The sequence below is a fragment of the Podarcis muralis genome, chromosome 16, assembly GCF_964188315.1.
Source record: "Podarcis muralis chromosome 16, rPodMur119.hap1.1, whole genome shotgun sequence".
NCBI classification, from domain to species: Eukaryota; Metazoa; Chordata; class Lepidosauria; order Squamata; family Lacertidae; genus Podarcis; species Podarcis muralis.
The window spans coordinates 29,668,013-29,684,995 of record NC_135670.1 but is presented as its reverse complement, the minus strand read 5'-3'; the positions used below and the strand labels follow the sequence as shown (position 1 = coordinate 29,684,995).

The 16,983-nt window shown below is 47.5% G+C and overlaps 1 protein-coding gene across 3 annotated transcripts; it reads right to left on the bottom strand.

Annotated features, from left to right (window-relative positions):
* Positions 1-730: 730 nt before the first annotated feature.
* Positions 731-7,391, bottom strand: GP1BB (glycoprotein Ib platelet subunit beta). Of its 3 annotated transcripts, XM_077920784.1 has the most exons (3): positions 6,829-7,390; positions 6,592-6,705; positions 731-1,547 (listed from the first exon to the last, which is right to left on the bottom strand). In XM_077920784.1, exon 3 carries the CDS (start codon positions 1,537-1,539, stop codon positions 934-936), a length of 606 nt encoding a protein of 201 aa, XP_077776910.1. In that variant the 5' UTR covers positions 1,540-1,547; positions 6,592-6,705; positions 6,829-7,390; the 3' UTR covers positions 731-933. The 3 variants fall into 3 exon arrangements, with proteins under 3 accessions (XP_077776910.1, XP_077776911.1, XP_077776909.1); XM_077920785.1 differs by lacking the exon at positions 6,592-6,705 and having other exon boundaries at positions 6,829-7,391; XM_077920783.1 differs by lacking the exon at positions 6,829-7,390 and having other exon boundaries at positions 6,592-6,822.
* Positions 7,392-16,983: the final 9,592 nt, after the last annotated feature.

Sequence of the window (16,983 nt, the reverse complement as noted above, 5' to 3'; positions counted from 1 at the left end):
TTCTAACTTTTCTCCTAAACTTCAACATTTCACAGCACAAAACAGAGTGTCATTTGTGATGCCCCCCTCCCAGACCCCATCCTCATTTCAAGAATTACTAACGGAGCTTTTCCCCCGGCCCACCCCAACCCCACATCGCTGGAGGTCTGCTATATTAGTTTTAAAACTATGGACTTACCAGCTTGTTATCCATAGCTGGGGAACTTTATGCAGGTCTCTTAGGCCTTAAACAAAAAGCTTGGATTAGTGATTTTTTTTCAGGCCATTGTTTGTTAGTGTTCCACTTGCTCCAAAAGGGAGCAAACCATATTGGTTCCATATTGCAGGTTCGTCTTTGGAGCAAATTTGAACAGAGGCTTATACAGTGGTACCTCGGGTTAAGAAGTTAGTTTGTTCTGGAGGTCCAGTCTTAACCTGAAACTGTTCTTAACCTGAAACACTACTTTAACTAATGGGGCCTCCTGCCGCCACCGCGCAATTTCTGTTCTCATCCTGAAGCAAAGTTCTTAACCCGAGGTACTATTTCTGGGATAGCAGAGTCTATAACCTGAAGCATCTGTAACCCGAGGTACCACTGTACTTTTGATCCAATCACAGTACCATAACACATTAGTAAAGGTCCACTGATTTAATCAAGGACATCTCACTGACAGAAGGATGTGTTCTTGCTCCCATCTTATTTAATCTATATTTGACGGACCTTCCTCATACCATCTCATCCACCTAAGACTGCGCTAACTAAAGTCTTTATTCTCCTTTGTGTTGGTGACACTGTTATGTTATACAAAGCTGGGCCAATGTATTTATTTTTTAAAAAACCAACCACCTGAATATTGCGTATTTTTGTTTTCAATACTACTGAAACAAAGCCATCTCATGCACAAGTGGACTTCTGCTGAACTCCCCTCTTCTCCCACACATCCAACCCGTCGATCAGTCTGCACCCTTTCGGGAATGAGTCGACCACGTATCTCCCCGTTCGTCAAATTCGGTGACCGTTCGCCTGGCTTCCTTGGCTATCCTTCGAATTCTACGCAGGTAGACGATGACCAGGAGAAGCAGGACTGCTTGCACGAGGAGGAAGATGAAAAGGCACATCTGAGAGATGAGCGCCACGCCACAGTACCAGTACTGACAGGTGGAAATGATCTCATCCTCCGACAAATAGCTGATGATCCTGCCTTGAAGATGGGAGGGGGATAAGCATATGACGTTCCTGTAAAAGCTCCGGTTCTGCTGCCACTGGAGCCAGGAGCGCAGGTAGAGGATGTGACAGTCACATTCCCAGGGGTTTGCCCACAGGTGAACCACCTGGAGGTCTTTCAGGTTGTCAAAGAGCCCATTGGGGATGGAGGTGAGATTGTTGTGGTTGAGGTAGAGCTTGGTGGTCGAGGGAGGGAAGGAGGTGGGGAGGTTGTTGTGCATAAGATCTTTTGCCGTGCAGTCAATGAGAGTGGAGGCGCACAGGCAGGGCTCAGGGCAGGTTGGAGTGACAAGAGGGATGAAGACGAGGAGGAGGAGGAGCCGGAGGAAAATCATCTTCCACCCTGAAAGACGCAAGAGTCGCCAGTTAGACCAACAAACAATACAAGCAACACAAAGACCAGTATACCAGATAGCACTGCAATTCTTATTGCATAATATACATGATTTACTACAACAAAAACAAAATGTGTACACTTGTAAATTCTCTAATATATTTGAAATCAAATCAATCTTTGAAAGTCTGTAGAAGTATATTAAGTATGGTTGAAACAAAGTAATAGATGCTATCCTGTTGGCTAAGCGGTAAAACTTTTTTAGGCATTCATGGTGCCGAAGTAGTAAGTGAATAACAACGTAGGACAGTGATTCTGGATAATCTGACTGTTTCGCTGGAATCTTCTTCAGCACAACTACAAAAGAATTCAAATATGAAACAATGACCTGTGTACATGAAAACTATATAAACTTCACACATTACAACCCATATGCTACAACTACGATAAGAAGAACAAAGGTACATACCCCATAGATTAGAAGAATGCACAAGGAGCAGTGGCTATGAGAATATGTAACCACTGCTACCAGTTGCATGAAACCATTCCCAGATGGTGCTCATTACAGGGATACTGAATTGCAGTTACGAATTGGCCAGTTAGACCAAAGCACTACCATCACACATACCACGTCAATCACTCAAGGGAATGGAAGGACAGGGTCAACATTGCAGGCCGTCTAAATCAGGGAAACAGTGGAGCTCAAGATGTTGCTGGACTCTAACCCTGATCACCTCTGACTCTTGGCCATACTGGCTGAGGCTGATGGGAGTTGGAGTCGCAACAGTATGGGGGGACGACGACACTGTTCCCTCCATCTCTGGGATGAACTTGAGTAGAAAAATGGGAAACTGAGAGAAATAAGAATTGACAGGTTTTCTCATCCTGGCGCAAAATCAATGTGACCCCAGCTGCTTGTCATCTTAATTTGACCAAAGGTACCTCCTTTACTTTTCATAGTACACAAGCAGCCATTTGTCATAACAGGGTGTAGGGATTCGGCTATACAGCTGCAAATCTAATGTTTTGAGTGAGTTTTAAGTGCATTGTACAAAAGTGGCGCTAGGTGGCGATGGTGAGCTAATGGCAAATTCAACATATATATATTTAAAAAAATTAAAGCATTTTCGCAGAATGTGTGTATGTGTGTCTAGATTCAGCCTAGGTGGGGGAAATGGCCTGACCCACCCAAAAGTACAGGGCCCAGAAAATTCTGTAAATGCCCCATAGCTCAGAGCGAAAGCCTGTTTTCCTCCCTCTGAAAAGCATCCTAAATTTGCACCTTTAAAAGTAAATCAGCAAATGCAAAACGTATGCACATCATATGCAAACTTGTGCCCCAAGTCTTTTAACTCTCTAGTGATGCCCCTGTACATTGGTCATTTTACTATTTTATAAAATTCAGTTGCCCAGTACCCTTTTTCCTTTCTTGCTAGTATTTGGTGCTGCCAACCAAACTCCCTTATACCGAGTCAGACCATTGGTCTATCTAGCTCAGCACTGCCTGATCTGACTGGCAGCAGCTATCCTGGATTCGAGGCACATATCACTCCCAGATCCACCTGCCGGGGAATGAACCTGAGACCTTCTGCACTTCTACCACTGAGCTATGCCCCTTCCTCTAAAAAAACCACAGTCCTAAATTAAGATAAAAGGCTGTATTAAATAGAAGCATAAGGGAAAGGGAAAGGGACCCCTGACCATTAGGTCCAGTCGTGGCCAATTCTGGGGTTGCGGCGCTCATCTCGCTTTATTGGCCGAGGGAGCTGGTGTACAGCTTCCGGGTCATGTGGCCAGCATGACTAAGCCGCTTCTGGCGAACCAGAGCAGCGCACGAAAACGCAGTTTACCTTCCCGCCGGAGCAGTACCTATTTATCTACTTGCACTTTGACGTACTTTCGAACTGCTAGGTTGGCAGGAGCAGGGACCGAGCAACGGAAGCTCACCCTGTCGCGGGGATTCGAACCGCCAACCATCTGATCGGCAAGTCCTAGGCTCTGTGGTTTAACCCACAACGCATCCCGCATCCCAAAATAGAATAGAAAGCTACCATATACCAGTCACAACATTGCTCCAGCTAGCTCAGTATTGTCTACACGGACTGGCAGTGTCTCTCCAGGATTTCCCTAGTGCTACCTGGAGGCACCAAGAATTGAACCTAGGACCTTCTGCATCCAAAGCAGGTGTTCTGCCACTGAGCTAAAGTCCTTCCCTGAAGGAAGACTCCTTCAGATGGTTCCTGGGTTGCTTCTCTGTTAATGGAATGGGAGGAGGACTGCGTCCATTTCCTCCTTCCATTTACACTCGCTGCCCCATTCCCAAAGCTTGCCCAAGGCCCAGGAGCACATTTTCAGCAGAGAGATGCCAAAGGAAAGGAGCAGGGAAGGCTCATTCGATGAGCAGAACTCCCCCTCCGCAGGAAAAGAATGAGGATGAACCAGAGGTCACATATTTTGGGAGGAATACTTTTAAATCTACCAACACAAGAGATTTGGAGGGGGGAGAATGAGAAGCAGGAGGTTAGTGTAAGAAGAGTTGTTCAAAAAGCCCATACAAAGGGATCGCAGCCCGTTTAAAGAGTTTTCCGTAACTCAAAACCTTGTGTATTCTTTCATCAGCTGACACACCGGTCAGGAGAGAGACAGAAAGTATCCCATTGCTTATTCTTTCATCTGTGGCTTCTATGGGACTAGAATAGTTGGCTGCATATCAGACAAAGCGCTGGCAACAGGCAGATCTCTTAGAAACTCTTTGATACCCAGCGCTGGGTGAGTTTTTAAGACATCGCTTTGAGACATGAGTGCTAGCTCAGTGGCAGAGCATCCCAGGTCCAATCCCCTGCGTCTTCCAAGTCAGGTTAGAAAAGATCTGTGCCTGAAGTCCTGCAGAACTGGGGCCAGACAATGGAGAGACAGATGAACCAATGGCCTGACTTGAAAGAAGGCAGCGCCCATATCTCTAGAGCAGTGGTTCTCAGAGGGTGTGATGCGCCACATCGGTGTGGCAGGAAAGGATGGCAAATGTGGTGGTGCAGTTCAGTTTTTTGTGTTTTAGGGACGCGGGTCGCATTGTGGTCTAAACCACTGAGCCTCTTGGGCTTGCCAATCGGAAGGTCAGTGGTTCAAATCCCCATGACGGGGTGAGCTCCTGTTGCTCTGTTCCAGCTCCTGCCAACCTAGCAGGTCGAGAGCATACAAGTGCAAGTAGATAAACAGGTACCATAGCGGCGGGAAGGGAAACGACGTTTCTGTGCGCTCTACGTTCTGTCACAGTTTTCCGCTGCACCAGAAGCAGTTTAGTCCTGCTGGCCACATGACCCGGAAAGCTGTCTGTGGACAAACGGCGGCTCCCTCAGCCTGAGCGCTGCAACCCCATAGTCGCCTTTGACTGGACTTAACCATCCAGGGGCCCTTTACCTTACCTTGAAAAAAAAGGTAAAGGACCCCTAACAGTTAAGTCCAGTTGTGGGCGACTCTGGGGTTGCGGCACTCATCTCGCTTTACAGGCCGAGGAAGCCAGTGTTTGTCCAGAGACAGTTTTTCTGGATCATGTGGCCAGCATGACTAAGCCGCTTCTGGTGAAACCAGAGCAGCGCACGGAAATACCGTTTACCTGCCCACTGGAGTGGTACCTATTTATCTACTTGCACTTTGACGTGCTTTCGAACTGCTAGGTTGGCAGGAGCTGGGACAGAGCAACGGGAGCTCACCCCGTCGCAGGATATTCGAACCGCCAACCTTCTGATCAGCAAGCCCAAGAGGCTCAGGCTTTAGACACAGCGCCACCCACGTCCTGCTTTACCTTACCGTTTACCTATTGTGTTTTAACAAACAGCCATTACATGAATAAAAATAACAAGAATACTGCTGCTAATAGTGGTTTACATTTCTACTCCCGACCTTTAGAGGATAAATCATTTCCCATATCCCTTTTAAATTTTGTTACATGAATGTGTAGAGCCTTAGTAAGAAATTTGGATGTTCTAAAGGATATATAACTTCTCTACATCAGACAACAGAAAACAGGTCTTTGCAAGAGATGGCCTCCCCTTCTACGATCTTAGCAATGGGTGGATGTAGTTGTTTCTAATATTATTACAAAAAGGGCATTCAAGGAGTATGTGAGTTGTGTCTTCTGTTGACACAGAGTTGCAGCCACAAACTCTGTCCTCCTTCGGACAGCCCGTCCAATAATAATAATAATAATTTATTATTTGTACCCCGCCCATCTGGCTGGGTTTCCCCAGCCACTCTGGGAGGCTTCCATAGAAACCAAAGATACAGTAAAATATCACAGATTAAAAACGTCCCTGAACAGGGCTGCCTTAAGATGTCTTCTGAATGTCAGGTAGCTATTTATCGCTTTGACATCTGATGGGAGGGCGTTCCACAGGGTGGGTGCCACTACCGAGAAGGCCCTCTGCCTGGTTCCCTGTAGCTTTGCTTCTCGCAATGAGGGAACCGCCAGAAGGCCCTCGGCGCTGGACCTCAGCGTCCGGGCAGAATGATGGGGGTGGAGACGCTCCTTCAGGTATACTGGGCCGAGGCCGTTTAGGGCTTTAAAGGTCAACACCAGCACTTTGAATTGTGCTCGGAAACGTACGTTCTAATGGAAGGACGTTTAGTCTTGCCTGTGTAAAGGCTACCCTCATTTCAACATTTGGTAAATCTACCACGTACCTTGGCAGGGATAAATACAACGGAATAAAGGAAGCATACAATTTATTAGACTGACAAATCACAATCTCCGCAGTTTGTGATTGCATCTTGGTGTGGTGGAAAGATTCAAGGACAATCAAAGATATTTAAACATTTCAGTGTAGTATTGACTTTTTAAAATTTGCAGAATACGGATAGATATCTTTTCCAGATCAAGCGCTGCTAGGAGCTGTTTCTTTTTGTTTTCCAGTGCATTTCTTATAGATAAAAGCATTGGGTGTGGCACAAGCAAATTTTTAATCGGAAAGTGTGGCCCAGAGGAAAAAGTTTGAGAACCACTGCTCTATATTTATACCCCGCCCTTCCTCCCAAAAGAGCCCAAGGTGGAAAATACCTCTTGAGACTGCGATATCCTTAGGTGAATTTCAAAGATGCACCAAATTATCCAAGAGAAGTCCTTGGAGAATTCCTTGCAGAGTCACTGAAGATGTTGGAGCACAGCTCAGTCCTGGCTCATGCAAAAACAGGTGAAGACTCAAGTTTGGGAAACGCTGCTCTAGATGGACAAACAACCTGTCCTGACACAGGACAGTTTCCTATGTACCTGTGGGGGAAATGGTTTTAGACTTACCACTCTCAGCTCGCTCCTCTGCAGAATGAGAACCCAAGCTGAATGCTGGCCAGCTGTGTGAGAAGTAGTAAGTGCACGGCTGAGCAATCCTGATAAATCCACTGCCTGCACCAGAAAGATAAGGAGAAGCCTGTTCCTAGCCCGTCATTCTGCGGAGACCCCACAAGCTAGTCCTTGCAAGCTGATGCTTCTTCCCTGCTGACTGAAAGACCTGTTTTTTGCATCACACTCAAAAATGGAATTGCACTCAGGAGCACGCCCGGTTGTGGCAGAATGGTAAATAAGAAAACAATTCTGCAAAAAAAAATAAAAAAAAAATCTTCCAGTAGCACCTTAGAGACCAACTACGTTTGTTATTGGTATGAGCTTTCGTGTGCATGCACACTTCTTCAGATTCTGCAATAGTTCACTAGCAGGGATTCAGAAATACGTTCTCATGTGTCTGTAAGGAAGGGAGGTGGCAGAGGTCCTGTATTTTAGTGTATTTTTAATATTTTGTTGGAAGCCACCCAGAGTGGCTGGGGAAATGGGCGAGGTATAAATAAATTATTATTATTATTACAGTGGTACCTCACAAGACGAATGCCTCACAAGACAAAAAACTCGCTAGACGAAAGGGTTTTTGGTTTTTTGAGTTGCTTCGCAAGACGATTTTCCCTATGGGCTTGCTTCGCAAGACGGAAACATCTTGCAAGTTTGTTTCCTTTTTCTTAACACCGTTAATACAGTTGCGACTTGACTTCGAGGAGCAACTCATAGCACGCGGTGTGGTAGCCTTTTTTGAGGTTTTTGAAAACTTTGGTGATTTTTGAAGCTTTTCCAAAACTTTCCCGAAACCGTGCTTCGCAAGACGAAAAAAATCGCAAGACGAAAAAACTCACGGAACGAATTAATTTCGTCTTGCGAGGCACCACTGTATTATGAAGGAGGAGGAGGAGGAGGAGGAGGAGGAGGTTCAAACCCCAGTAACTTCAGGTAGGGTTGGGAAGAACCCCAGTCTGAAACCCTGGAGAATCCTGGGAAGCTTAGCTTTTTCAGGATGCCAAGAATTGTTATGAGACCCCTATTCCCCTCACAGTTACAATTCCCAGAGTTCCCTGGAAAGAGGAATTGGTTATTATAGAACTCTGGGAATTGTAGCTCAGTAAGGGGAATAGGTAAAGGGACCCCTGACCATTAGGTCCAGTCGTGGCCGACTCTGGGGTTGCGGCACTCATCTCGCTTTATTGGCCGAGGGAGCCGGCGTACAGCTTCCAGGTCATGTGGCCAGCATGACTAAGCCGCTTCTGGCGAACCAGAGCAGCACACGGAAACGCCGTTTACCTTCCTGCCGGAGCGGTACCTATTTGTCTACTTGCACTTGACGTGCTTTCGAACTGCTAGGTTGGCAGGAGCAGGGACCGAGCAACAGGAGCTCACCCCGTCACAAGGATTTGAACCGCCGACCTTCCGATCAGCAAGCCCTAGGCTTTGTGGTTTAGACCACAGCACCACCCACGTCCCCCTGTGGGAAAAAGTGGTCTCCTAATAACTCGTGTGTGCGTGTCTGTGTGATTGAATGACTTTATATGTTTGAGTTTACAATCATACCACAACACATTCAAAGTTACAAGATTCCTACAAACCTCTGGACTTCCCACCTTCCCCTCCATGGGTTCTGTTGTTAAATTTTTTCTGCTGCATCTTTATTTTTTTTATAATTTTTTTTATAATTCCATTGTGTCCATAGTTCTCATTACATTACAAGCATTACTGCAATCCTGCTAACGTTTTCAGCTGCTTACAGCGGCCTTCGAGGTAAATTATAATTTCCCCCCATTCTTTATTAAAGTTTTGGTCTTCCTGATTCCCGAGTCTTCTGGTCAGTTTTGCCATTTTGGCATAGTCCATCAACTCGATTTGCCATTCTTCTTCGGTAGGGACTTTATCTTCTTTCCATCTCTGGGCTCCTAATAACTCTTAGCACCTTTAACAAATTATACTTTCCAGGATCCTTCGGGGGGAGCCATGATTGTTAAAAGTGGTGCAGACGAGGGCCCAAGTGTCTGCCATAAATGTGGAAGGGGAGGAGAAGGAGGTCCATGCAGTTGTGCAACAGATCTGCAGGTGCTTTCTGCACACTATTCCTCTCAAACATTCACTCAGGATGGGCAAATTTGTGCACTCGTAGCGTCAGGGGTAGGACTGACCACAAGGACTGATAGCCTCTGATGACTCGGCACCCAAAAGCATATGTCGCCCTTAGTTAAGGATGGAGTTCCACCACATCCTGTCAGCCGGAACCCAGTCATGCTTCGAAATGTGCACCTCTCTAAATTTTGCAGTGCTGTTCTCCATCCAAGTCATACATGCACAAAAACACAGGGTAAAGTGTATTGGTGAAAATAGGAGACAAAAATGCACTGTGTAAGGGGAAATTGCCTTACATAAAATGTGTACATTGGGCAAAATTGTGTATATGTGGCTCCACTGGAGGGATTCATGCAAAAATCTTGTTGAATTTTCATGAGGACTTTTTTTTAAAAAATCACATACTGGCGTGGAAATCTGGAGAACTGGATTATTATGAGTGGGAAAAATGAGAAACTCAAACTGGCAGATTTACCCATCCCTAATAGAATCTAGCCTTCTGTACAAAGGTGGATATCCCATATGTTGCTCTGCTAACTTACGCCTGACAACCAAGGTAGGTTGTCCAAAAGGGAATGTGAACCCTGACTGAAAACATTTCCCCAAACCCTGATATAACTTATTGATTTTATTGACTGCATTTGCAGACCACCCAATAAAACAAGACCATCTCCAAGCAGCTTCCCATAGAAGAATCTAGATATAACTATATAGATATTTCAATCCAGATCATGAAGCTTCTTGCTCACTTACCATGACTGATGGCAATAGTCCTCTTGCTGCAAGAGCCGGCCAACGCTTTGGATCTGAACAAGACTGAAGTCATTGCGTTCAAGGGTCAGGGAATGAGGGAAGGAAGGAATTCTCCTTGCTCAACTTCGCAGGCTTAGGTTGTTTCAGGATCCAGGCTGTTCTCGCCAGAAAATGCCTGTCCAAAGATTCCACCACTTATTCAAGAGGAAGCTAGTCTGCGATGATGTACAATCTGCGAGGCAGTGCCCTTAACAGTTCGGGGGATTGGGCTGGTGCATAGTATAAAGTCTAGCCTTCCTGAATGGCACCCACGCTTCTGTATGTGGACTTGCTCCCTCTTGTCATCCAGATGCAGCCTTGGAAATTGCTGCTCTTCAGCTCTCAAATGGACTGAGCCCAACATTCGCCAGAGAGTCTAAACCTTCAAGCTTTGTGTGATGAAGGGAAGAAGGGTTGGCCCTGCCTACTCCATCGTGTGTCCCTGTCACAACTTCAACACTTTACACATGCTAGGAAGGTAGATTTCTGCAATGGGGATCTGAGGCTACACCATGAACAGGGAAACTATGGCCGCCCACTGTGCATTATACTACATGTTCCATTATCCTGGACAATTCGCCGTGCTGTCACGAGCTGATGGGAGTTGTTGTACTTATTTGGAAGCAGAAAGGGCACGCTAGTGGAAACAGAAATGGGAAGGAGGGGCCCCCACTTTGGGATGGGGGACCACTGCTGGTCACTTAAAGGTAAAGGGACCCCTGACCATTAGGTCCAGTCGTGGCTGACTCTGAGGTTGCGGCGCTCATCTCGCTTTATTGGCCGAGGGAGCCGGCGTACAGCTTCCGGGTCGTGTGGCCAGCATGACTAAGCCGCTTCTGGTGAACCAGAGCAGCGCACGGAAACGCCTTTTACCTTCCCACCGGAACGGTACCTATTTATCTACTTGCCGGAGTAGTACCTATTTATCTACTTGCACTTTTACGTGCTTTCGAACGGCTAGGTTGGCAGGAGCAGGTACCGAGCATTGGGAGCTCACCCCGTCGCGGGGATTCGAACCACCAACCTTCTGATCAACAAGTCCTAGGCTCTGTGGTTTAACCCACTTACCCAAGGGCTATTCAAGTTCTGGAGCCAGCATTGAGTTCAGGTGATTTTTTAAAATAAGAATTCACCAAGCTCAAATTCCTTAAGCATCCCTGTTCTGCTATGGGAGGACTCGCTGATGCAATACCTGTGGTTACTAGTGTGCCCGCCAGTATCTCCTATGGCACCAACCAAAAAAAGGTAAAGGTACCCCTGCCCGTACGGGCCAGTCTTGACAGACTCTAGGGTTGTGCGCCCATCTCACTCAAGAGGCCGGGGGCCAGCGCTGTCCGGAGACACTTCCGGGTCACGTGGCCAGCGTGACATCGCTGCTCTGGCGAGCCAGAGCCGCACACGGAAACGCTGTTTACCTTCCTGCTAGTAAGCGGTCCCTATTTATCTACTTGCACCCGGGAGTGCTTTCAAACTGCTAGGTTGGCAGGCGCTGGGACCGAACAACGGGAGCGCATCCCGCCGCAGGGATTCGAACCGCCGACCTTTCGATCGGCAATCCACAAGGCCCAAGAGACTGTTGGCTCAGTTCCTGTTTGCACTGGCTCGTCCTCCATTACATTGGACACACCATTTTAAAGAAGCCCACCTTTCAGTGGATACCGGGATCCTCCCTTCCATTCTGAACAGAAGAGAGAATCAAAGAGCTTCCCACTGTGAGGGAGCCTAGCGGAAACTGATAGAAGTGCCTTTTCCTCCACTCATGGGGTGGCATGCCCACACCATTTTATGTTCCTGACTCTGCTCCTGCTCTTTTAGATGTGGCAGCCATTTTGTCTTTTGCCATGCCCTCCAGACAGCCATGTAATGTTATTACACCCACCCCACAGCAGCCATTTTGTGTTTTGCTATGACAAGACAGCCATCTTGTGTTATGCCACACACGCCACGGCAGCCATTTTGTGACTGGCGGCCACGACACCGTCTCAAAATGTGCCCACGGACTCGACGACCCCTGTGTTATGGATAGTAATTTAACAGAGTGATCAATGACAAAGAAGCATGGTTTCGGGTTTTTAAAACTTTTAGTTTACTTCATTGATCAGTTCAGGTAGTAAACATTATATTAATAATAATAATTATAATAATTATAATTATAATTTTAATAAAATGGATATGTTTAAAAGGTTCTGTTCTCTTTGATCACCATGACCAAAAAAAAAAAAAAAGTTCAACAGAAATGTACAAAACAAACAAACAAACAAACAAACGAAAAAGCGGTAGGGAACAGAGCAAGGCAAGGCGGGTGTCACAGAAGCAATAGCAACAAGCCGCAGTTTACAACATGGCTGCAACGAGTGAGGTGCGAGGGGAAGCCTGAGAAAGGCAAGAGGTCATCACACAGCACAGAGAACAACCTTCCCCCCCTCCTTCCAGGGAAAAAAAAGGCATGCGGAATAACTTGTGAGAACAAGCACAAAGCGTGTACCGTTGAATAGCAAACCACCGTTTGTGGGAGCAAATCAGGGTATTGGCACAGATATTGGCTCAGCACCTCCCTGGTGAGGCACAGTCTACCTTGGACCTCTCCAACCCACCACCCACATGCTACGTATGGAAGTTGTGGGCTTGCATCCCCATTGAGACTCTCTTAAGAACATTTAAGAACGGCCCTTGCTGGGTCAGACTGCCGGCCCTTCCAAATCCAGCATTCCCATCCTCACCGTGGCCAACCAGACAACCGTGGGAAGCCCACGGGCAGGACCTGAGTGCAACATCACTCTCTCCTCCAGCGACCCACAGCGACTGGTTTTCAGAAGCACCCTACCACCCACAGCAAAAGCATTGCCTCGAACACAGCACAGGGAAGAGCAGAGATGCGTACCTCCTGGGAGGTTGTCAGTAAGTGCAGAAATGTTCAGGCCAACCTAGGAGAAGAAAGCAGCAAATCCATCGGCGTCCTTTGCTTTTGGAGGAGGGTGGAGAAACCGGTGACCCTCCAGCTGTCGTTGTTGGGACTCCAGCTCCCATCAGCCCCAGGCAACATGGCCAACGGTCAAGGAATGATGGGAGCTGGAACCCAGCAAAGGCTTGTGCACGGCCACAGGTTTCTCCATCCCCAAGTTGCAGTGCTCAAAAACTGGAGCGGGAGGACAGAGAAAAGCAGGGTGGGCCTTAATTAAACCCACAAGCCCCGCTGCCGATATCCTCTGATTTTAGCCATACTCCAACAGCTTTCTAATAAAAAATAGGAAAGGGGCGCAAGGCCAACACAAAAGATAATAAGACTGGTCCCCGGCTGCCTGCCTCCTGTACTTCAAGCACTGGCCAAACCATGTGTTGCAGTTAGGGATGGAAGGATTTGTCCATTTGAGTTCTCTCCATTTCCCATTTTTCCAAACTTAAACTCAATTCTCCACATCTCCGCAGCCATTTTAGCTTTAAAGAAATCCTCATGAAAGTTCTTCAGCATCTCAGTGTGACTTTCCCCCCCCAATAAGCATCTCTGCGTGTGGAGTTTTGACACATTTTTGCAAAGCCGTTTCTCTTGATATGTGAATGCTATTCCCAATAAAATATTCATTTTTATGCGCTTTCGTAAATGTTGTTTGGTTGGAGAACTGCGTCTTAAAACACCAGTAACTCTGAATTTCGAAGGATTCTGTGCTTTGCTTCTCAGAGTGTTTCAGAAACAGCAAATCTGGTGGATTCGGAGTTAAATGAGTTAAATTGACATTCTCCTCCATCCCTAATTGCAGCCCATCAGGATTCGTGCAGATGCACCACGGGCCATGGACCTTTCCATAGACAGCTGGAGAATGGCCAAATGGACTCTACTCTGGTGCAGCTGTGCGTATTAGGGTGTAAGGCAGCTGTCCTTAAGGCAGTGTTTCTCAAACCTATTTAAAACTCAAGACATCCACACCTGTTCTTGGGCTCCCCTTCATTTAAAGACAGACCAAACCATCTATGTTCCATTTGCCAATGAGCACACAGACCCACGCTGAACCTGCTGCTGTGAGCTAGGACAAAGAGCCCCTCCCATTTAGAGGCGAGGCCTTAATTTCCATCCAATTATATTTCGCTTTAGCCCATTCAACAATATTTCAAAGCCCCTGGAATGTTTCCAAAAGCACAGGAAGAAGGAAACATCAGGGGAAGAGCTTCACCTTTCATTGAGTCTCAGGGTTGTATCCAAGGTACCTGTGGCTCTCCAAGCTGTTGTTGGACTACATCTCCCATCAGCCCTGGTCACTGACCATGCTGGGTGGGTCTGATGGGAGCTGGAGTCTAGCAACATCTGGAGGGCCACCGGTTCCCCAATCCTGCCATAGCATCTCATACCTTCTCGAAAGAAGCAGTGGTGGCAACATCAGGAAGTCTCCAACTGCCCCAGGATATTCCCCCTCCTTTGAATTTCCAATGAGCTTCTGTCCCTCAGCTGGAGAACATTGGCTTTTAAGCTCCTGTCTTTAAGGTAAGCCATTGGTCATGGCTGGGGAGGCTGTACCCGTCCACACGTTGCTGGACTCCAACTCCCATCAGCCCCGGCCAGCATGGCCAATGGCCAAGAAGGAGAGGAGTTGTACTCCAGTAGCAACTGCAGGACCACAGAGGCCCCTCACCACTCCTGCAAGAGAGCATTTCAGCCTAACAGTTGGCCATACAGAAACCCAGTGGGACCCTGCTGAATTTCAATTTGTCGGACAAATAGCTGGAGCTGAGATTACTCTGCATGTATTAAAGAGCTTGCCAACGTCACAGTATTTGCATTATCACCAACATTGCTTTGTCCATTGTTCACGGTGTCCTGCCTTGTTCATTGGTTACTGTAACTATGTTGCTTTCAGCTAATCATCGCTGCCTGTTCTTTTGACATTCCATTCCCTGCTGACCTCATTCATTCCCGCAACACTGTGTGTCATACGCACGCTTGCCAATTTAGGATACACTCAATGCATCTGATGAAGTGGTCCATGTGGCCCACAAAAACGTATGGCGTAACAGATTTATTAGTCTTTCAAGACTCTCTGCTGGTTTTGCTCCAGCAGGCTAGCTCAGAGAGTTCCCACAGTTATGCAGAAGAAATAATGAGCTTTAGATGTATGGCATGTACACAGCCTAAGCAATGCTGTGGCCTGGTCATGTGGGTTGCTTGCTCTCCTGTGAAGTACCGCCTTATCAGGGAAAGCCACACAGCCTACAGCTTTCTTCACTGGATGCGAGGCTAGCATGAAAGACACGCAGAATGAGAACAGAGCCGTGGCTGCAGGAGAAGGCAATCCTTATCTCTCGCCAACAGTTCCCTGTGCCTTCCAGGATAAAGGGGGTATCATGGAACTTGTCACCCAGACTGGGGCCCCAAAGAAACAAGAGACAAGGGCTGTATTTATACCATCGTTTTAAAGCTCTATGGTGCCATCTTAACATGGTTTCCTGCAAAGGATTCTGGGAGCTGCAGTTGGTTAAGGGTGCCAAGAGTTGTTAGAAGAGGGGGAGTTGTTAGGGGGGGAAGGTAGGCCACCTAGGAGAAGGAAAACTCTGGTCCTAAAACTTCGCTGCCTTGTGGGATATCATCAGAAGAAAAGGCTATGGAGTAAGGTAAAAGGTAAGGTAAAGGATGGTTAAGTCCAGTCAAAGGTGACTATGGGGTTGTCGCGCTCATCTCACTTTCAGGCCGAGGGAGCCAGCATTTGTCCACAGACAGCTTTCTGGGTCATGTGGCCAGCAGGACTAAACCGCTTCTGGCACAACAGGACACCGTGATGAGTGCCAGAGTGCACAGAAATGCCGTTTACCTTCCCGTCGCAGCGGTACCTATTTATCGACTTGCACTGGCGTGCTTTCCAAGTGCTAGGTTGGCAGGAGCTGGGACAGAGCAAGGGAAGCTCACCCCGTCGCGGGGATTCGAACTGCCGACCTTCCAATTGGCAAGCCCAAGATGCTCAGTGGTTTAAACCACAGCACCACCCGCATCCCTTTGAAGAGGGACTGGCTGTTAAACCGCTCTGAGAATTGTAGCTCTGTGGGAGGAACAGGGGTCTCTTAACAACTCCAGACATTTACACTTCCCAGGATTTGGGATGGGTGGGGGAGATGAAGGTTGTTAAAAGTTAGAGCATTATACTGTAGATATAGAGGCAGCTTTAAGTAGAATCTGCCTGCCATTTGCTCCAGCTCCTTCTGCAATTGGCCACTCTGCCTTCCACCCAGGGCAGGCTTGCCCATGAGCTGAACCGAAGCAGCCCCCTCGGGTGGCAGAATGCTGTGAGATCTCATGAGAGTTCCACAAGATTTCACCGGAAGCCACCACAGCTACACAAAAACAAGGCCGCAGTGGTAGGGGGCGGCAGGGGAGGTGGTGGCAGGGAAGCTTTGCCTCAGGTGGCGAAACAGGATGGACCGCCCCTGCTTTCACCCCTGCCAGTCCCAATGGGCACCAGCAACTGCTGTCCCCTCCACCATTGCCCCGTACGGGAGCTGATGGGTTGATTCTTGGGAATAGGACACAGCCGGACATTGCAGCTAAGAGCAGTAAGCTAACAGGGGGTTCAGGGTAGGCCTCATGCCACACACAGCTCTGTCCTCCAACACCTCAGCACCATTTGCAACACACACAGAGATTCCACCTGAGGCAGCAGCGGTCATTACGGCCAATGTCAGGGCCGGCCTTTTCTGAGCAAAACCATGAGACTCCCCAAGACGCTCTGTGGCTCATCTCGATTTCCTCCAGGCTTTAGCCAGGTGGAACTGAGGTATAAACTAGGGCTGCAACTTGGGACCCTGAGAAGTTTCACTTTCTATAAGGAAAGAAGGAAGTCTTCAGGTTGGTAGACCTGTCAGAGATGTGGTTGAAAACATATTAGAAGTATTTGTAAAGAAGCAAACATCTGGGGAATGATTCTGCCATGCCCCGTGTGCTTGCTGGGGCCAATGTGAGTTGTAGCAGAAACATCTGGAAGGCAGCAGGTCACCAAAGGCTGTCCCAAACTTGGGTCTCCAGCTGTTACTGGACTACAACTCCCATCATCCCCAGCTAGCAAGACTGGTGGTCGGGGATGATGGGAACTGTAGTTCAAAAGCAGTTTGGAAAACACTGTCCTAAAGTGTGACACATCTAAGGGCAACACGCTATATTCTGCTTGTTTTTCTGTTTAAGATGGGAGGCGAAAGATAGAAACAGAAAGAAAGAGATTTCACCCTGCTCCCTGCAAAGGAGGACGATGCTCCCTTATC

Coding starts and splice junctions, on each gene's coding strand:
- GP1BB (XM_077920785.1), bottom strand. CDS start 1,539: ATGATTTTCCTCCGGCTCCTCCTCCTCCTCGTCTTCATCCCTCTTGTC.